General features: G+C 41.6%; 1 protein-coding gene across 1 annotated transcript in view; it reads left to right on the forward strand.

Annotated features, from left to right (window-relative positions):
* Positions 1-304: 304 nt before the first annotated feature.
* FSHR (follicle stimulating hormone receptor) overlaps positions 305-22,536 on the forward strand; it is a gene marked incomplete at both ends in the record, with an annotated part of 80,159 nt that continues 57,927 nt past the window's right edge. Inside the window, one exon of the mRNA XM_084261480.1 lies at positions 305-489. Within this exon, the coding sequence (XP_084117606.1) occupies positions 305-489 (185 nt within the window). The remainder of the gene's footprint in view (positions 490-22,536) is intronic.

A 22,536-nucleotide genomic window follows, 5' to 3' on the forward strand; every position in this document is an offset into this window, starting at 1 on the left:
ATAGCATAGCTGAGAAGGAAGGACCTTTTCCCTTTGCAGATACCCAGTGCATCAAAAGCACCCTGGTTAGTCCAGCTAGGGCCTGTAATTTCAACAGCACTTCAAATATAAAATCATTTTTGCCATGGAAAATCAGCTTCACTCATCTCCATCCCCTCTCTAAGGCCATAAAGGATCTGGGGGCTGTGAACTGAAACTTGCTGAGAAGTCATCCCCCAAGAGCCACGTGGTTCCTCCCAGCTTTTGGGGCGGATCTTCCATTCAGGGAGTTGGGCTGGGACATCTCTGCATTCCTCCCTTTAAAATGAAGGAGACAGGCACAGATGTGAAGACAGAGATGTCTCCAGTCCTCGCCTGCTTGCTGGTTTTGCTAGCAGGCTGCTGGGGATGCCAGCACCATGCTTGCCACTGCACGGGCAGGGTCTTCATTTGTCAGGAGAGCAAGGTGGTCCAGGTTCCCCGGGACATCCCTGCCAACACCACCGAACTGTAAGTGGGGTGAGGGAGCAGTTGTGGGCAGCAGCCTTGTTGCTGGCTCCAGAACAAACTGCTGCTTGGCAAGCCAAGGGTTGGGCTTGTAGGGAGTTGCTCGGGGGACATACGCCAGCTGTTTGGAAAACACAGCCCTTCCTCTGACACTCGCTTAATTACATCTTGAAGCTCTTCTCCCTTTCTCTGCTTGTGCTCATTTTAAGATCTCTGTTAACAAAAGATATGGTATATTATAATGCAAAGCGCTGACTAAGTTTTAAACAAGCTTCCTCGGTGCTGTGACAGTAATTTGAAGCATGAAGTCTAAGCTTTCTTTACAGCTTGCTTTAGCGTTGTTGAAGCGTGTAGTGCAACTTGTCTGCCCCAAACAACTTGATGATGAGCATTTGTGTTTGTACTGTGGGAGCTTTCCAAAGGTTTGTGCGTGTTTGCCAAGAAGAAACTTAATGTTTTCTTTTTGAAAACATTTAAAGGCGTTGCAGAAAGGACTCCGATAAAACAGAGAGGAACAGCACGAGTGCTGTTAGAGAGAATGAAAACCCCACAAAGATACTGTACTGCTTAATTCAAGGAAAGGTTTAATCTACCTCAAAGTTTCTCTTTGTTTTCTGTAATGTGAGCAATCCTGTATTACAGCTGTTTTTTGTGTCAGTAGCACAGGTGAGCAAAAGAGCTTATGCAACAGCAGGTACGTAACATGTAAGTGATTGTTTTGATTTTGTTTTTTTTAAAGCAAATTATATCACCCCTTGCCTACACCCACAAGTGTCTGACATTGTTATAACCTAAAGGAAAAATGAAAGGAGTAGTCCTGGATAAACTCTTTGATTAATTAGTGGAGCGTCAAGTTTGGAGAGAGAATACAATGAACAATGATGTCACTAGTGGGAAAAATATCCCCCTATCCTGATTTTACACACCACAATATATCCATGGTTACTGTCCCACAGGTTTCCTAGGGCAGTTTTGTTTTGTTCAGAAAGGGGGAGTTGTCATCCTCACTGAGCAAGCAGACCGTAGTGAAAACTTGAGAAAAATGTCTGAATTAACCGCAGAAGGTCAGTAAAAGTTTAAATCTTTCTCCTAACTAGAGGGAAGAATAATGTATCTGTGATTTAGGTCATTTAAATCCTGAGTGAATCATGTTCCGGGCACACGCTGCTAATTTTGTTTAATTTTGCTTTGATTGTTTCTTTAGATTACACAGACAATGCCTGGCTTCTAGGGATTAAACAAAAGCACTTCGTAATTATTTCTACAAAGAAGTAGATTCTTAAATTGCCAGAAAGCACCTGTTAGTAAAATGGTGTTTGTGTGCAGCAGATCCTGTTAACTTCCAGAGTGTCTGTTGAGGATGGTGGTTTGCGGGTTCCTCAGCGTGGGTGCATATTCTCTGATACAGGCTGACTAAAGCCTTACTGTGATGAAAACAGGGAGCAATTCCTTCTTTATGGCAGTGTTGTGCAAATATTGGAGTTAGAATCTCTCAACTTGACTCTCTTCTCTCTTGTACCAACTTTTGGCCCTCGGGAGGTAATTCTGGTCCCATTAAATCAGTATACACCTGGGGCTGATTTCAGTATGGTTCAAGAATTTGTCTGTAATGTTGCTGTGAATACACCAAACAGTAACATTACTAAATACGGACACTTTGGCAGAAACCTCTTAACTAACAGATAAAGTTTAGATCTTCCTTCAAGGTCAAAGGAGGACTCTAGAAAGGTGCCTTCCTATGCATCTCTCTGCTGAGTGCCCAGGGTGACTACAAAACATTTCGCTGCTCCAGGCGCTGTTGCAAATGCAATGTTGGTAACAGAAAAAGCTTGGCTTATGATTCTCCAAAAAGCCTCAATGACTCAAAAGTGGTTTAAAATCAGTGTAGCAACTTGAGCGTAGATGGCCACTGTGTCTAAGGACCCTGTAAAGGACGCAAGCACAGGCTTCTTGCTAAGTACAGTTCCTGCAAAGTACTTTTTTCACTTAAGAGCTTGTTTTGGGAGTGCTGGATGTAGTCTGTTTCCGTTTGACATAAAGAAGGGGAGTTTCTTCAGTACACTTAGAACTCTTCACCTTCTTCTGTGTGCTTTTGATAGTTTTTCTGAGCTACACTAGTGTCCTTTCCTAGTGCCTTTTTAGATGTTGAATAACATGCCGATGAAAGCTTTGGAGAGAGCAGAGGAGCCTGATAAGCCTCCAAATGCTTCTCCTGTTGCTGTGTGTTTCTGTTCCACTTAGCTGTTTTGCAAGTCGGGACACTGGTATGTGGTAGCCAGCTCTGCAACTTGGTAAGAAAGTTCAGGATCAAGGCAAAAATATTTGCCTCAACAGCCAATATCTCTGCTCTTTGCCATGGCTGTTTTAGGGAGGTTTTTTTAATTATTATTTTATAATGATTATTTGTGAAGGTTTGGTCACCAAAACGTGCTGCTGTGATGGGGGGGCTTCCTTTACGGTTGGTTTTCTGACAGTGAAAGCTTTCAGTTCAAGGTGAAACTGAGCTCTGCAGTGTGGTACAAGAGACGAGGTTTTGCTCCTGGTTGGATTAGCATCTGCTTTAGCAAGCGTGTTACAGAGGGGAGGTCTGGCAGCCTTTCACAACAAGGGATTTCAGTTTGTACTTAATATGTGGAAACAGAGCAGAGATCAGAGACCACGGGTTTTCATTACTCTTCTTGCTGCCACATCTACTTTTCCACTTGCAGGACAAAATCTCATGAGAGGATAGTTGCAGCCTGCTTTGTGCACTGCTTCTTGCAGATTCACAAGCACTCTGCAGCTGGCATGCTCCACATGTTTGCAGGGGAGGCTGTGGTTATTAGCTGTTTTGCTTTATAATCTTTGCCTGGAAGAGGAATTGGATAGAAGTATTCTTGGCATTTTTTTTTATAGATACCAACATGCCTGTAAGAAATGTAGATGCCTTACAACTCCAGAGGTAATCCGTAAGAAACCAGAGGCCAAAAGTTCAGATGGGAAGCATAGACTCATTTCTGTCAAAGTATTAACTATTACTTGCCTCGCAGGGTGAGAAAGGGGGAAGCAACTCAGTAGTCACCTGAGGCAGTTTACTCCTTGCAGATTTAAAACATTTTTAAAAATCCAGTGTCAAGCTTTGTAATCCATCCTTAGTATTCACTAAGCTTTCATTTAGTCATTAGAGGTCTTTCTTTGAGAAAGTAATGCAAACATAAGTAACTTGTTCTCAGAATAGAAGAGAGCCTTCTTAGGATTTATCAAGCTACTTTAACCAGAAACGGGTGAATATCAACTGAAAATGCAACTCCAAATGTCAGGAAAGGCTTACTCATTCTCTTTCAGCCCCCTTCCCTGCTTTTGGGTTTCTCATCTTGCCAGTGCTTGAAATCACTCTTACAGTTTCCCAGGGAAATAGAGAGCCCTACCCTAGCATCCAGGTGCAACTATTTAGGCAGTAGGCTACATCTTTGATTGGATAAAGCAACAGTACAAGGCAGCTTAAGGAGGGAGGTGGAAAAGGCTGCTTGGTCCAGTTCAGCTTGGAATCCTGTGAGAGAAATGTTATCAGCATTTTACCTGCATCCTGTAACTAATGCTGTGATAAAAAGGTATCAGGAAATCAAACTGGGTCATTTTCTATTTGTTATAGACAGAAACTACCTCCGACTGTGTTACTTCCCTAATTTTCTTCTGCTCTAAACTTGACTCCCTTAATGTTTAGCCTTCCTTAGCTGGCATACAAGTGGAGCAGCCAACAGCAGCATGTAGGTGTTGACCAGTTGGTTCCTTCTGCGTGTTTCTACACTGTGGAGACGGTATAAGAAACATTTCCTGAGAGTGGAAGCTCCTCAAAGAAAGCTTGCAAACGTGGATATGTGACTCAGCTAATTAAAAGGAATTGTTTAACATGTTGGCATGCCAGAGGTTTCAGCAGGAGAGTGGTGCCAATTTTAGAAAGGAGCAACTGAGATGACTGAAATAATTGACAACAGAGATGGTCCATCATTTGGCACCCATCTGCCAAAGTGCTAGAAGGAAAACACAGGTAAAATAAATAAGGCCTAGGCTTCATCATGTGGTGATTTGTATTTTTAAACCATTCTCTGCCTTCACTAGCCAGTTTAGCTGTTGTCAGAGCAGCTTAGGTATGTTATATGCAGTGTTTTCTCCCACGCATCTGCAAACTATAAACAGTGGGGCTTTTTTGCTTGCTCTCTGTATAGGTGTTTTTGTACAAATGCTCAAGGATATTTATTTTAGACTATCAAGTCAAGGCTGAGTAGATGTCTGACCACTAAAACAGTGGCTGCCTTGAAACAGCAAGTTTTGCGCTACGTGCTATGTGAGTGAGAAGTGCTTTCCTGCAACAGATGCTGCAAAGGATGTGAACAGTAGCTGCAACACTGTTATTGATGTCTGCAACTTGGATTTTATTTTTTTAATTTATTTTTTAATGCCTTCACGCTTATAAGCTGGAACTACATTGAAGCCTGCAAACAGTTACAGTTCTTGCTCAGGTGTATACACTGGTGGACTGGCATTGACCTGGGAAAGACAGAAAAGTGTGGGAAGGTTAAAGTAAACAAGCAAAATGAAAGCCTGTTAATCTTTCAAGTCCTTGTGTTATGGTAGTTAATCATGTAGTTAATCAATAAACCCACATATCTGAAGGGGATGAGAACGTTTGCACAGCAGAGCATATCAAGAACATATTATCTAAAGCATTTTCTTTTTTTCTTCTCTTTATTTTTTAGTTGCACCAGTTTTACTTCTATTAGGGTAGAAAAAAGGTCTGCAGTTAGTGCTGCATTCTTCTCTCCCTGAATTTATGGTCAGTTCATCCTCTGAAGCAGAAAGCTATAGACGTTGCTGTACAATCACTGCCTGTATATGGGTGAAGTGGTCCAACGCTTATGCTGGATTCTGTATTTGACATTTTCATTGGGAGGATAAAAAGAAATAGACAGAGCATAAGAGAGAAGGAAGAAAGGAAGAAAGTGACACTAAAGGAGGATAATAAACTCTGCAGGGCACATCCTCAGCTAGTATAAATTGCCAAGTACACATCTCTATAGAAACATCCAGTTTCCAAAGCTTCAGGAGCTTTTCAACACAAGGAGGTATACCACAGACAATAGGAGTTGCTTTGCACTGCAGTACTCTCTGCTGGCTTACTCATGATACTGTGGTGATAAGTAAATGTACTCCATTTCTACCTGGCTACTAAGGACAGCAAGCAGCTTGATGCATCTGCAAGAAATACCTGATCAAGTCTGAAGATGTATAGATGCATGCACAGGTATCTAATGTATCTTTAAAATTTACATGCCTTCATTTAAAATTTAATGAGAAGTATACAACTTGTTAAATTACTGACCTTTTTCTAGGGAAACACTGTGAAAGACTTGATTTTGTTTGCCTGTGGCATTGAATGGGTACGAAGGTTTATGCCAGCTGATGCTCAGGTCAGCTACAGAGAGGTTCTCCCCATGTACAAGTTTGGGCTTTTCCAGCAGTCTCTGTCTCACATGCACACACTGAAACCAGAGACCCTGTGTCACATCCTTACGTGTCTGATACCAGGAAAAATGGTTTCCCAGGGCTTGTCAGCTCCACATCCAGAAATAAAACCTCCCTGATAGACATTTTAGGTATATTCTGCTTCACTTCCTACAAAGAATCAAAACTTGCCTGTTGAATGAGATTACCATCAATGTTTTTCTAAAGTGTTTGGAAGATTAAACTAGTCATTTGTGGGTGTTACATTTTCTTGTCTTGAATATGGTGTCTTCATCTTGGGTGTCTCCCCATTCAAATAGTGTTTCATATAATTATAAGCTAGGAGATTTTGACAGTAATGTTATTCATGAGATGCGAGCTGGTAAATACCAAGGTTTAGTGTAGAGGCACAGCAAGAGAGAAAAACCCTAGGAAGATCAGAAATAAGTAGTTTTAAGCTAAAATGTGTTTAAAATGGAGGAGCTGGTAAGCCTAGGGGACATTAAAAAGTAGGATGGAGGTCTGCCTTTTACTTCTCTGACAAGAATATGAATCACAAAAGAGATCTGAGGAATCATGAATTCACTGGTGTCATGCAGCAGTTAATTTCCTTTGCTCTGAACAGTATGCCATGCTAAACTCCTCAACAGTACAGATGATTTCCTAGCTTCCTTTATTCCTCTTACTTACAGCTTCTCACAACTTACCAGTTTTCACTGCACAGAATTAAAGCACTGTATTTAAGATTTCGTTGCCTTCTCTTTTCTAATATTAAAATGCATTAACTTCCATCTCTCATCTCACCCGGGGAGGCCAATAGACTTTGGCACAGAGAATCCTACTGATACTCAAAGGTGACTATCGCTGGCTGGGAGGACAGAGCATAGTCAGAGCTCTAGACAAAAGTTCTGAAGGGTCCTTTTATAGTTTGAAAGATGTTAAAGTGGTTATGTGCTTCCTGTCTCAGCTTTGCTAAGTTACCCTCCCCTCCCTTACATTGGGCGCTGGAGGTATTTATACAGTGAGGGATGCAGCAATGTTACGTGTATGTACCCCTCATGCTCTGGCCCAGCAGGGTACAAGCTGCTGTACCAAAAGAGCCACCAAGCCAGGACTATCTCATCCATGTCCCCTGTATCTGCATTTGCCCATGCAGTAAGCTTTTTCAGTTATTCACTCAGGTTTATGTGTGACAGCTCGGGAGTTAATCGCTTTCTGGATCTGGCCCTTAACAAACTCATATCAGTCTTGCAGTCCTGAAAAATAAAGTTTATCATCTTCCTCAAAGCCTGGGCCATGCTTCTTAAATTAAAACTAAGTTAAAAAATACCCCAAAAAGCTTCTCAAATACTTGATCTTCCCAGCAGCACTTCTGAGGTGTAATGGAAAAGAGACCTCCAATGGAAAGTGTCTTTAAAAGCTCCAAATTGAATTCCTTTGGAAAAGTATCACACGCATAATGTGTCAACTGATAAGCCTGCAGGAGAAAGGCTGCTGTGCTGCTGAAGGGTTTCCATTGCTGATGCCTAGGGGTTCTCATCCGGCTGGCATGTCACTGAAAATATTGGGTATGTGGAGAGCTTAGCAAGGGTGAAAGAAGAGAGTGGATAAGGAATGCCATGAGAACAGAAAGAACAGTTGCACAGGAGAGAATCTATCTCCCGGAGGGGATAGCTGCTCCATCAGCCAGCAGTTTGTGTGCAGGAGGGGGTCCTGCAAAGCCAAACTGAATTATCTAGGAAAGGAAAAATAAACAAACCTAGCTGTGGAGAGAAAAGAAATCCATGCTCAGTTCAACATGCCTCACATGGCATTTTAGTTAGTTCTGCTTAACTTACCTGAGTGTCCTTGTGCAGGCAAGCTAAAAGATAATTGGGGTAGGTTCACAGCTAATTTAAATTGTCATAGCTTCATTAACTTCAGTGGAAAGAACTAAGTTCATTTTCACTGGCAGGCAATGGAGGCCTTTGTCAGCCACGTGCTGTTCATTTTGGTAGCAGCTGATTGGTAATTAATATGTGTGTGTGAGAGCAGTAAACAAGATACTTGGAGCACAAAAGACAGGTATTATTTTTCATAGCAGTCTATTAGTTTTACACAGCAAGGGGCAAGCACTTTGGTAGGAAAAGTCAATTTTCTTTGTTTAAGACCTTGACCTTTTCAGACAAAACCTGTAAATTATTTCACACTCTTTGCCTGTAGTTTGATTGGACTGCTCTTATTAGCAGTGAAATTTAAGTCATTAAAATGAAGCTTATTTCATATCATAGGTCAGAGTAAAACTTGGATTTCATGTAAGAGTATAGAAAATTATTTCTTCTAAATTATCTTGAATACACTGTAATGAGGAGTGCAATTTCTTTCTTTACTGAGGTGCAGCTTCTTGATTTTGGGGTTCTTGGAAAGAAAAGCTTGTAGTTTGTTTGCTTTTTACCTCCAAACATTCTTAGGTGTTTCAGAAGCTCAGCCTGGAAGGTATGGATACTTCTTATCTCCCATTACCTTATCAAGCCACTCAGATGCTCCCGGTTAGCTAGGGGAGAATTTACAGACTACTATATGCAGAGGGAGATATGCTTCTGAGTGAAAACAGCTTTCAACCCATCTCAGTATGAACCAGTCTTTGTTTTTCGTAAGTATATTGAGCTTTTTGAGTCTCTGTCTTATGGACTAGCTAAATAATATCTCCTTGACTGTAACACATTCAGAACTTGCTATAGGCAGGACAACCTCAATTTTAAACATAGATCTGCTGTCCGAGACACAGGCTGAAACTTTCACCTCTGACTACTCTCTTATCTACTGGAGAATGCAGTTACCAGTCTGGATTTTAGCATATTTGCCTGGAAATCCTGCTGTGTGAACACCTCTGGAGCACTGCTCTGACAATGATCCTCCTGACATAAAGGTTCCCCATAGCACACAGGAGGATGTACCTGTTGATATGAATCCCTTTCCAAATGCAGTAGTTAATCAGAATTCATTTGTAAATACTTATTTGTATTAAATTTGTGAGCCTTAAGTGGTTTTCCAAAAATGATACGTGCATAAACACACAGTGGGGAAAATTTCCAGGCTTTCTGGGTTTGATTCATCTTTTCTTGGAGAGTGGAGCAAGGAGGGAATATACTTTCAAATGATGGTCAGCAGATGTTTTTTAAATTTGGAATAAAAGTGTGCAATCAAGAACTATATTGACTGTGTGAAGCCTAGAAAAAGAAAGTGGTGCTTGTTTTTGTAGGAGAGTTGCTGGTGTCCTGTATTTATATGTTGAACATAAAACTATGGGATGCAGTGGGTTACCCAGAAAACCACCTCCTCTTACCCCAAAACTGGATCCTACACAAAGGGAAGGGATTAACATGCATGCACATGCGTGTGCAAGGGGTGTCTTCCTCCACTGGTTCAACTCCAGGCAATGAAGTTAACAAAAACACAAAGGCATGTTTATGTAGCTGTAACTGATGAAATGGTAAAGGCTCATATGGGATAGAGCAGCAGTGGGAGGAGTGACTGTCTGCTTGTCCCGTTTTCTGTCAAACCAGGAGCATGGGATTGGAAGGAGCGATACAGTTACTTGTGGTTGATTTTCTTCAAAGAAAATATTGTTGCATGGGCTGGCTATGGATTGTGTGGGCTTTCTTTACGCACCTTCTGAAAGCTTTTTAATGATTTCAAGGAATGGACTACAGCTAAAGGAGGGAAGGTTTAGATTAGATATTAGGGGGGAGTTTTTTATAGAAAGAGTGGTGAGGTGCTGGAACAGGCTGTCCAGAGAGGTGGTGGATGCCTCGTCCTTAGAGGTGTTCAAGGCCAGGTTGGATGGGGCCCTGGGCAACCTTGTGTAGATCCAGTCCTGGAGGTTGGTGTCCTTGCCTGTGGCAGGGGGGGTTGGAACTCTCTGATCCTTGGGGTCCCTTCCAGCCCAGACCACTCTATGATTCTATGATTTCATAGCCTGTGCTATGCCTCGTGCTTAGACATGCTCCCTGGTGCAACTCTTGCCTACCTTTGGCTTTGAAAGGTTTGTATTTCAGTGCTCATTTCAGGACAAGCCCTGGTTTCTTTTTTGCCTTGTACCATCACATAACACAAGTATATCAGACTATCAACTTTACTAGCCCAAGAACTGATTTTGAGGAAAGCCTTTGCCAAAGGGCACCCTATTCAATGGGAAGCGCTCATGTCTGTGGGAGTCACAGACACTGAGGTGAGAGTGCAAATCTGTCTCAAACAGGGGAAGCACCGCCCGTGCTGCTTTCTCTGGTGTTTCCTACCTCTCCACACCAGAGAAAAAGGAGCACAGATCAGCCAAATCCACTTTTTTCCTTCTTGTTAACTGCTGGGAAGCGATCATTTCTGAAGACTCTTTCCTTTGAGTCCAGCCTCCCAGCAGGAATATTTATAGAGATACAGAAATTTCTGAACAAGCAGTGTTTAAGAAGTGGAGCTATAAACCCCCTGCTATGGGAAGACAGTGGGCTGGTGCTAAAAAACCTGCCTTGTCCCCTAAGTTTTCTCTGGGCAACAGAGCTGCTATGGAAATTTTTTTTGCCTTCCTTTTTTTGGCAAGTGGAGAGTCATAAAAGAAGTACAGACTGTGTCAGAAAATGACAGCAAAACAAGAAATGCCCTGGCAGAACAACAACTCTCTCTAGGTGGAATTACTGGTTTGGGGAAATTCTCACTGTATCTGAATCCCAGGAGCTGTAATTTCCTATCTGCAGTATATTGTTGCCATGGCAGACGAAGCCCAGACCTCGTTCTTCAGTGCTTTGAAATTGGCGTTAGTGGCCCCTGTGAGGGAATACCCTCCAAGAAAATCTAGGGTTTGATTCCACCGGCGTTCGTACACATCCTAATTGCTTGCCCAGACACCTCGGCTGCCTTCCAGTGGGATGAATCGCAGGTGTGAAACTACCCATCTGAAGGTATTTGCAGATTCAGGACTTTGTGCTATTGCAGCAGACAGGAAACCACTCCAGGGAAAAATAAAACGGATGTTGGAAGCACAAATGAAATAGCTAACTGTTTAAGTTCATTTTAAATTATTAGGTGAGGGTTTAATTGTTTTAATGGGCCATATGGAAATTAAAAGATTTTCTTAGGGCTCACAAAGTATCCTATAAATATTAGCAGATTTCACAACATTCCCTGTAAGTATGTAAACATGATTTTATCCATTATAGAAACGGCAAAGCTATAGGATGTAAAAGACAAGTAATTTCCCAAGTGTACAGGGTAACAAATCAGTGGTTTAGCTGGGACTATAGCCCCTTCAGGACCTTATTCACCAGACTATACTCCTGCAGTATATTATTTTCTTGTACAATAGGGAAAAAAAATTACTTCTTGCACCTTCATATTCCTTTCTAATAACTGTGTCTCATAGCAGGAAAGCTTTATGCTCAGCAGCATGAAATGCAGGCCTGCTGCTGTGAATTTCCTAAATAAGGCAGTACAAAGTCATACTTCTACTATTTTTTAATGTTCAAGTGATGCCTATAGAGCTTTTTCTCCTCAAATATATTCTTTTTTTTTCTGACATGGTACCTTTGCATCATCACCTTTTCCACTTTCTTCATTTCTGTACTTTTCTAGTACCAGTTTCTGTCACTCTATTAGAAAAGCAGCATTTCACAGTAGTGTTACAGTCAGTAATTTAAAGAGAGCTGAGGTGGAGATTTTTGTGGGCATTTCAATTATGGATAACTGTTGGCTCTGTTATGGTCAGTAGGGCTGCCTAAGGAGCATTAATTGAAAGGTTTTCACCCCTTTGTGAGTTCAGCTACTATCTATATTATATCTCCTTAGCTAGAATCCTTCATAAATACATGAATGATCTATCTACATTTTTTTACATACAGTATTTACGTAGCAAGCATTATTACCTTGGTTTCCTTCATTTCCATACACGTTATTGCCACATTATATCAGTGCAGTTGAGCATAGTGCATGGGCCCACACCTCAGAAGTCATGTTGTTTGAGCACTTTACCCTGACAGCTGGAGCACATTGGAGCTCTACAGGAACACTGCACAGGCTGGACACGGAGTTGTGAGTTTCTATCAAGTAGCAGAAGTAGTAGAAGTAGTCCATCAAGGAGTGATTGCCCTTGGATGTACTGATGCCCTAGTCTGGTAGAGACAGCCTTGTAGCTTCAGGGCTGTGGACCAGCTGCAGCTAGTTCTTTGCCATTTTGTTTGTATGTCAGAGACGTGAACACTGTCTGGAAGAAACATTCCAGCAGCACTAGAAAACAGGGAGACTGGCTATTTGTTCAAGGTTTTGAAAGGGGTTTTTTTACTATTTTTTTTTTTCTCCATGTCAGGCTGCCAAGAGGTGGCCTTGGGTCTAGGTGTAGATTCATCTGTTTAGTGTCCTCCAGGCTGAATGCACACCAAGGTAGTTATCAGCTAAAATAGGGAATGAGGCAGGGGGTGCTTCAAAAGCTCCTGCTTGCGTCTCCTTGAAGATTTTCTGCTTCACACAGAAATCTTGTTAACCTCCACTTTGGCGTGATGGCAGACAGTTATTTTTATTAGCAGTGCCTTACTTGCCAGCTAGAGTACACCTTTACAGTGTTTGGCCTACAGTAGAGCTTATACATTTCTGTAAAGCACCTTTCACTAGTATCCTGACTTTATGAACAAGAACTTTGGGTTTCCACCTATGTTGCGTAAAAACACTCAGGGTTTTGTTAGTCTGAACTCAATTGATTCATGTTGGCCCTTGTCCTGGTTCTGGCCAGGCCAGAATTGACCTTCCCAAGCAGCCAGCCCAGGTGAGCTGTTAGCCCAGGTGAGCTGAGTCAGCCCCGGGCTGTTTTTCACACCACCTGATATCACTTCCCCATAAAAGGGGCTGGTCAGGGAAGGGCAGGGGCTTGGTGCCTCTAGGACAGTTGGGTCAGTTAGTCCTTGCATTGTGCACCATGCTGTAAGGTAAGGTACTCTGTGTTATCACTGGTTGTGAGTGTAATTGGCTGTTACTGTTCTACATTCACAGTGACTTTGTCAGTAAACTGTCGTTATCCCAACCCATGGAGGTTCTGTCTGTCTCTCCTGTGGGAGTGAGTCGTGCATGGTGCTCAGCCACTGGTTAGGCTGAACCATGACAGCTCTTGATCACAGAAGTCTTTATCTGCAATACAGTGTTAACTGCTTTTCTTAAAGTGCTCCAAATAAGAAAAAGGCTCTGTTAATGGTCAGTAGGGCTGCACCTAGATTTTTTTAGAGTTCTAAAATTCACTTTCACCATCAAGTATAGCATCAGAGTAGGATCTTCTATGGTGTTGAGTTTTCCCAGTTGGAAATGTCTTTTTCCATCATCAGTATCTGTATTTCAGCAGTTCCTATAACAGAAACCAATGACCATGCTTTGTCCTCTAGCCTGCCAAACAGTATGCTTCCAAGTCATGCTTAGCTAGCATGGTCATTTGAGTGTTCTTCCCTCTTATTGACCTTATTGAAGAGGTGATGGTGGAAACTACTTTCCAGAAAAGAAGGCATCAAACTGATCACTAGCCATTCCCTGCTATCTCAGTGTTTAAATAGCAACACTCAGTATGTCAGAGGCTACTTCTTCCAGATAAAGGGATAATCAGCTGAAACATCTGTCTTTCAGAGGATTACCCTTGAGTGAAGGAGGTATGAAAATCACAAAGTTTATGCAAAGACAGACAGTATGTTGGTTGAGGCTTTCTGTACGTTCATTGCATGTTACTAGCTCTTTTCTGTAACTCATTATATGGCCCTTAAATATTGTTTTAATGAATGATAATAACAGTAGCACTTATACAAACTGCAACTTTTGCCAAAAGCAGCATAAAATAGTATTTTTAAAACTGCGGTCTTATAAACAAAGAGGAAATAAAGGATTTCCATAGGAAATAAAGATCCTTTACAACTGTCAAACTCAAAGCAAACATTCATTTTCGCATTGCCGAAACTGTGCCTTAATCTGAGAAAGGGAGAGAGAATGACCGCTATCATCCCTACTCTTTGGACAACCTCTTTGCAAGAATAGATATGGATGTTACATTAAAAAAATAAATAAATAATAACACACACTCCCCAGTTGGCTAATATGATGAAATAATCAAAAGGGCTGAAATAACAAGAACTACATCTAACTCAACAGGTCAAAGGGTATAAATTAGTGGTGCATTTTCTCAACAAAGTAATCAACTACCAACTGCATGCTTCTTTCATTTTTTGCAAGGCTGACTCATCTTTAAAACTTAAGAGGTCTTTTACTGTGTAAACCAGATTAAAATAAATAGGAGATCCTACAGGGAAGCTGTAATTAGAGTAGTGTAAAGTAATGATGCAGACCTTTGAAATAAATCTCTGGGAAAATTTAACAGTTCTGGAAGGATATGTGTGAAACTTCACAATGACATTTCAGGTTCGATGGTGATGTTAACTGTCACTTTTGCTGGCCCTAAAGCAAAACCAAACATGGTTAACCAAGCTTCTTGCAGTGAATTCTATCAGCTAGATAACACATGCAGTACTTAATGTACAGTACATGGGCTGATTGTGGCTGTCGCCAAAGAAGAATGTGAGGCCAAGTTAATTTTTTCTTGCTACAAACGCTGATTGGGATGATTCCATCTATGCATAAAGAGATTATCATTACGTTGCTGATTGGTTAACCTCTGTTCCCATTATTCAGGCTTATGCATGCGATAAATGTTCTGTCCAATGCATGCTGAAATGTCAGGGGAAGAATTCCTGTTGATTTCCGTTAGATTGTGACATAGTATTGGGCCCAGTCTTTCACTGCGTTGCTTTAGCACTTGGTCATCAGTACTCAAGTGTCAGCTTACAAAAGCCACGGAGCACTGGCAACATTTTTCTTACATGACTCATGAATAGATGTGTATATAAAATGAGAGCATTAGACAAAGCCAAGTTCTTACACAAGTTATACCCCTTTAATTATCTTCTGTCACAGCAAGTTATCATTGTACTTAATTAAGAAAATGTCCTTAGGCTGGAAAGATGTGCTGCTTCATGCTTTATCCCTGCTGGAAATGTTTATTTCTGTTTTGAAATTTTAATATGAAATATCAGGGCGGTGGAAGGAGAGCAGGGCTTTCAAGCACCCCAACATCCAGTACTGTATATTATGTTTACCTAACTCTGTCCTCAAGGTGAGCAGTCAAGATAAGCCAATGATCTGCAGCCCATCTAATTTGTTTTTCCATCATTTTCTTAAGTTGTCTTACGTGCAATAATCATTACAGTGTAAGTGATACTGCTGGGAAAATCAATTCTTCCTCACTGAATAGAAAATAACTTACACTACACTTGAATCATAATTGGTATTTTGTTTATTTTGTTAGACTTGCAGTTAACCGCTGACTACGTTGGCCAAGAAAGTTCTGTGTCTTCTGGCAAAGGCACCGCTTGCTATAAAACATTATGAAATCTACTTCTGATTGAAATGTAATAAAAAATGCTTATGGATCTACACTGAATTTTCTGTCAGACATTCAGTATTATGTCCTTGAAGATTTAAAATGTCTCTGAATATTTATTAGCAAGATGGAAGGCTATTCCAGATACGCTTTGAACCATGCTCATCACTGGAGCATGTGAACGACTTTCTGTAGTACATCTGTCATGTATTCTATTATTACAAGATTATTGTTCCCCTTTTGCTGTTTATCTATAATTCAGCCACCACAATGAAAAAGATTCTTATGTGCTATACATGGGCACAAAGCCCATGTAGCTGATGCCAGCTTTTCAACCTGAGATGAATGAGGGTTAGCAGAGGTTATCACATTGTGCATTGTTTTCACACCCATAGCGTGTCATGTGCCAAAAACATCTTCGGTTGTACTGTTTTGGATGAAATATATTTAGGCCTGGTAGTTTGTACTTGGCTTAATTTTAATAAGAAATTTGTATTGGAGGGGGGAGAAAGAAGGGTTTAAGTGCTTGGGTTTCCTGTGCAGTGCTTGAGCTCCAGAACTGACACTCAGACTGCAAGGGATAAAATCCCTGCAATGAAAGGGGAGCTCATGGTGATGTTCTGGTGGTGAACAGTACAGGCCCTCTGCATGCAGACCCTGGGCTGCTGATCTGGGTCCAGCTGAGCTTGAAAAGCTGTTTGGATCTGCAATATGCTTTAATTGGGTTTGATTACTGGGGAGAAAATCAAGCTTATCTGAAGTAGAGTTGTTCCCTTAATATCCCAAGGAAGGAGACAGGCAGGATTCTCCATTTTTCCCTACCCTTGTAGGTGACGTGTCGCGTAGTGCGAGCATCTGTGTGCTGTACCCTTACATTGCCATGACAGATCTGCAGACTGACTCTTGCTGCGAGCACCAGTGTGGCTGCATGCCCAGGCAAAGGTGCCCCGTGCAGAGTGGCCACCGAACTGCTCGGCTCTTTGGTGTCCCAACTCTGTGCTAGCAGAGAGTAAGACAGTCTCTTCCACAGAGCAAAGAGACCCCTGGGAAAAACAAAGTAAAGCAAAACTAAACAAACAAAACACACAGAGGAAAACAAGGTGCCTGAGTACAAATGCTTCTTGCCATTGCCAAAACCCCAACTGCAGCTAATGACATCCCCTTCATTCTCCTCCAGTGGATAATCCTTGGTTGACTTTTTCGGTTGGGGAGAGCGAACTCCTGAGCATTCTCCCACACCTTTATCTAACCTAATGTGTGGAGAGACACTTTTCCAGTGATTTGAACAAGAATCTCTTCTCCTGAGCACTAAATCCCATCTATAATGAAGGATCCTTTGTGCTTGTTTGTCTATTGAGTTCTGTTCTCCCTGTAAATTCCAGCATTTATCTTCAGGGCAAAGGATTCGTTTCAGATTTATTTATTAATTTAATTTATTTTTTTTTTCCTGATGGGGAAAAGAGAGAGAGAGGGAGGCCGTGTTTGAATAACCAGAAGCATTTTCAGGCTCCATATCCAGCTCTGAGTACAGATGTTCTGGGAGAGATACTGAAAAGCTGCAAGTGGATTCTCGTGCCACCTTATCTCATTCAGACAAGAGAAGACACCCCTTGGCTTATAACAATAAGCTAAAGCCTTGATCGATTTGATCTGTGCTTTTGTCCTTCTTTATAATTTGAGCTATTGATTCTATTTATTAAAACTAATTTAAAAACACAAGCCCTGAGTGCTCTGCGGTTCCAGATCAGGCTGCTCCAGGCAGTCTGATCTGAAGCTAATCCATTCACTGCTGATTTATTTTCACTCTGTTTTCAAGCAGAGTCCTGTTCTGAGTTTCATTTTTTTTTTGGTCCCCTGTTTCTCTCTGAGAAGAAAGACATTTCATTTCACGCCTCCAGTTAGAGCAGGGGGGTCTAGATTCCGTTTTCTGATATATGAAGTGAGCTCAGGAAAGTTTACCTGGCTCATATTCATGCAGGTTTTGCTCAGATGGTGGCCTGCTGTGTATTGTTCTCTATTGTCTTAAATCAAAGCAGTACCTTTGTGCTAGAGAAGAAATCCATGTGTTTGCTTAAAAGCAGTCATCTTGCCATATTGGACTTAATGGGACTTACCATGTTCCTGAATTAAGGCCCGACAGATGAAATCCTTTCCCTGCTTCTTCCTGGGAAGCACAGGTTTGTCTAAGGGCTGGGAAATAGTTCTCTAAAAATAAATACCTTTATTCAGACTTAGAGAAATCAAATAAAGCCCTTACTACCAAAAACAGATAAAAAATAAAGCCTTAAGGAGCTAAGCACCTTTTAGCATCAAGCTGGATTTCGCTCTCCAGCCAAGGATCAGCATTTAGTGGTATTTATTTACAGTCAGTGCATTTTGCTGGTGGTGCTATTGTATCCTTCCTTCCCTTAGTTTAACACAATTGTTTAAATCTTCAGTCTTCAAAGCCTTCAGGTGGTTAAAAGCTCTCTGGGTGTCCTGCTTGAGAGTGTCTGCTGCATATCTCAGTCTTTGCTCCTGTACTGTATTCCTTCCACAGTAAAAACACTCACAGTCTGTTCCTAATTTACCCTGAGGCCTGCTTGGTCATCCTCACAGTCTAAAGCTTGTGATTTCTTCTGCAGTATGTCATAACTGTCAGCTGAAATCAATCAGACAAAACATAAGCCTAGATACTGTCATGAAGAGAACAAGAAGAGGGTAATAGCATCCGATGCCTTGGTCTGCTTTTAAAAAATATTACTTCAGAATCAATATGGAAAAGGAAAGATGAAGTAATTATTTCTGAATAGTTCTTTGTAGGTTAGAAGTGCCTCGTGTAGGGCAGTAGGAAGATAGCTTTGTTTTGACTTCAGAGCCACAGGTATAGTGGCAGGCAAAACTGGCTGCCAAAAGCTGTTCAGGTACTGTAAGAAAGGGAAGATTCTCAGCTTGTTTACGATGAGCTCTAGCCCCAGTCCTTTACAGAAATGTTGTCCAGCCCTGCAAAGTTCTTATGCAAGTGGTCAGCAGCTCAAATTTGGCCCATCAGTACCAAACAAGGACATGGTAGCTTCTCTTTCCTCAAGCCCCTGCCTTACCCCAGGCCTTGAGGCAGGAGGATAGGCCAGCAACTTTTCCTCTGTAGGAGGGGAGCTTCTCCCTGGCCTGCCCTTTCACTGCAATATAAACTATGGCTATGATAAAGCAGATTAAGTATCTCACGTGCAACAGGGATTCTTCAGAGCTGCTAAGGGTAGAGTAAGAATAGGGAGAGTGTTTAAGATGTATTACCACAATGCTTCTCCAGCCTCCAACTAATTCCTGCCCAGGGAATTGCCTGACATTGTTGTTGTTTGCTTAGTAAGCCTAATTTACCTCTCCTCAAATTACTTGTACGCTCTAGCCCCAAACCCACATCAACATCTTGCACCCAGGCAATCTGCAAGAAAGAGTTCTGGCAGTCCATGAACACTGCATGAAAAACCAGGTCCTCTTATTTGCTTTGAATCCAGCTGCCTCTGGCCTGACCTTTAAGTAGCTGATAAGGCATCAGTCCTTGCCTACCTTCTCCAAGATATTTTATAGACTCTACCAAATTGGTTATTCCTCTTATGGAAGCTATATCATCTCTTTGATCAGCCTTGTTGTCCTTCTCTTTACCTTTCTGAATACTCTCATACCCTTCTTGAGATGAAAGGGGTCAGAACTACACTGTCTACACAAAGGCTATGTGAACCACTGATTTTTTTACTGTGGAGAAGGGGAAAGAAGATTTTAGAAGAGTGCAGCAAACAAGTGGTACAAAACCTTCAAGCATTTAGAGTATTATAAACCTAAGTCTGCTTAGACATCTTTCATAACCGGCAGCTGTGCCATGAGCAGCTTGAGTTTCTCCTGTCTCCATTTCATTGTTCTGTCCCCCTTTTTAACAGGACTATGTATGTTTATTATTTTTAAGTGCTCCATAGCAGGTTCATGTCCAAGGAGCACTCTGAAGGTGAAAGCACTATGCACCCCTTTATTCTGAACATAAGCCAGTCTTTCAGTTGACAGTGTGGTCAAGCTGGCATCTTTCTGAAGCAATACTACTCACTTTCAAATGCATTAAAGATCCGTGCTTGACACCAGTGCAGACTTTGCACTGTGTGTTACTGGGAAGAGACCTGTCAATCTTAAAGTAAACAGTACAGTTGATATTTTTAAGGATGCTGGTACACTAGCTGCCATGCCAGTATCATCATTTTAACATCTGAAAGTAAATCCATGGGTAGCGGAAGGTAGAAAGATAGAAGAAAAATCAGCATTTGCCATGGCAAACTAATCCTTGCTAAAATAATGGAAAACATAATGTTTGGAGGGTGGGGTGGCTAGTACAAGGAGAAGTAATAAGGATTCCTGGCTCTGTCATTCCCTTTATATCAAATTGGTAAAATCTGTAAGGAAGAGTTCTCAATAACGGAGAAAGACTGTTGAAGGAGAAGAGATGCTCTCAGGAGAGCGCAGGATGAAATTGAAAGAGTTCATCCACCTGCAGTTCATATCCCCGTGAATGTTTCCCTCAGCAATCACTAAAGAATGGGCTGAGAAGTTCTTGACACGAAAACTGCAGCTACAGAGAGCACCATTTTTTTGGGATTGCATGGTGAGCAATGGCAGTAAATGGGAGTGTTTATAGGACTTAAATAAAAAGTGCAAAGTGCTGCAGGTCCCACTAGGAAACTTCATCTTGGCTGTTGTTGTTACGGTGCAAGGACTGAGCTTTCTTGAGCACACAGGAGCCTGTTGCTCATGTTGATCTCGTGGGTCCTGTTGGCAGTGTACTGCATGGTTCATCCTCTTGCACAGGAGCCAGCTTCTGCTCCCCTGGCACTAGTCAGCTGAGGCATTCAGATGAGAGGAAAGTATGACCAGAAGGGTTGAACAGGAGGTTTTGCTGCTTTGTACAGCACTAGAGTAACAAAAGGTGGGGATTTTTCACCTTTGTCACTCTCACTGTTATTTCAAAAGTTAAATATCCAGAATTTAAATGTGTGCTCCAGTATATAAGAGGAGGAGATGCTCTGCTCACCACAGTGGGCGAGAAGTGGGAGCATATGGCATAGGCCCAGCATATTTCTGTATTTCAGTATAGTTATGTCAGTGCAAGTCTAGCTGGTGCCCTGAGAACAGCTGAGTACGTGCCGTGCGCATCCGGGGACCCCTCCTTCAGGCGATGCTGTTCTCCCAAGACTGTCAATTGAGTTAGCTGTGTTTGGCACTCAGGGTGCTCTTTGGAAAAAAAGGCACGTGTTAGGTAGCAGAGAGAATGTTTACTGTTACAAAGCTCATACTCAGATGCAGGGGGGGTGGGGGGAAATGAGTACAATCAAGTCTCTGAGTGTTATTCCTTAAATAGTTTCTGACTGCTCTGGCATCAAGGAGTATCAGATATCTCATTACAACTTCAAACAAGCCTTTGGATGTATCCAAATTAATCCAAATATTTGGTGGGAACCCTGTAACTTATTAGTCTGTGTGTGCCAATTAGGGAATGTAACAGTAAATATCTTTTTTATTATTATTTCTTTAATATTCCTTGGTATTTCAGGGGCATCCTGTAAAGCAATGCAGGCATAGTGCCCATGAGGATAGGGATGAGAAAGGAGGTAAAAAGCATGCTAGCTCTTTCTAGTGAATTTGTCAAGCAAGATAAAGGGACAGAGGTAGGTTATTTGGTGTTTTGCTAAACAGCAATGAACTAGCAACATATTTTGCAGAAAAGCTTTGTCTTTAAAGGAGGTCTTAGCTTCACTAAGGCACCCAACCCAGAACTTAAATTGTCCAGGGACAAAATTCTTTGTCTCAGTCAACAAAAATAGCATCATGTATGGCGAACCTGCCAACACAGGAAGTCCTGAGGTCTTAAGAGATAGAAACACTACACACAAAGAACACTTGTCACCTTTCTGCTATGACCTCAGCTGATGAACAAAATACTGTTCTCTCCCTGCTGTGGAACAAGATCTTTTTTGACACATTCTTGGAACAGGGAAAGAGTTGAAGTGACCAGCTGTGTGTGAACAGGATGGCTATTCTTGCTCTGAATCAAAGAAGAAAGGTTTGAAGATAATACCTAAAAAGCACCCCCACCCTCCCCCACCTTCCATCTGCTTGGGCTATGGAAAATGTCCATAGCCCTATTTGCCTTGACAAGTTGCCCACGGGAAAGAACACAAAGTAAAATGCTTTTTGTGCAAGAGCAAAACACCCAGTACTTGTACAATGGTCCCCTTGTTAGGAAAGTATGCAGATATATTAATATAAACAGATGTATCACTGAGAGGTTGCTGAGAATGAATAAATTTTTAATGGCTCCTCACCATAAAGATGGTTGCGGATATCAAGGTCAGTTTTTAAGGAAGTTGCACATTTTATCACATGCTGTACAATTCTCAAAGGCCCATGTGAGTAAGCCATGAGGAATAAGGATGTGCTCTTCTAAAAGCAGCGTCTTACAGGATAACTAATACTAATAAAGTATAGCTATTTGTAAAAATAAAGCAATCACTGTTTTCTGGCTCTCTGTAACCAAGACAGGATAACTTCATCCACTTGTGTTATTTATCTTACACTAAACACTTTTCACAGCATGCCTTTGACATTAATAGAAGCAATTGTAACTGTGCTTTTGAGCTTACTGCTGGCCTTTTTTGTGGGAAACTCATTCCTGACAGTTAAACACTTCCGGGATGTGAGTGTGATAACTGTGATTCTGCTCACAGGCCTAAAGAAAACTTGTTTGTTCCTGCAATTTGTGCTGGGTGGTAAACCTTTTTTCCTCTGTGTGTACGTAGTGTAGAGGAATCCAGAGCTCCAGCTTTGCTTTGCTCAAGCTCTGGGCAAGCTTAAAGAAAGCAGGAGATCCATCCTGCTGAGGCAGCATTGCTTTTGTGGTCTCCTTTTTCTGCTGCAAGGGTGAGGGATGCCAATTTTGACCTTTGACTTGCAGCCACCCAGACCCACTGATGGGACCAACATCCTTATGTCAGATGGTTTGACAGTAAGTCTGCACTGAGTCTGCTCAGGGCAGACATCATCGTGTTTGTTACGTATCTTGTGCGTTACTGCTACTTGCACCTAAATCTTCAACAAAAGTTGTTTGTGAGACACTTTGCAAAATA

Source organism: Gallinula chloropus (genome assembly GCF_964237585.1).
Source record: "Gallinula chloropus genome assembly, chromosome: 3".
Lineage (NCBI taxonomy): Eukaryota > Metazoa > Chordata > Aves > Gruiformes > Rallidae > Gallinula > Gallinula chloropus.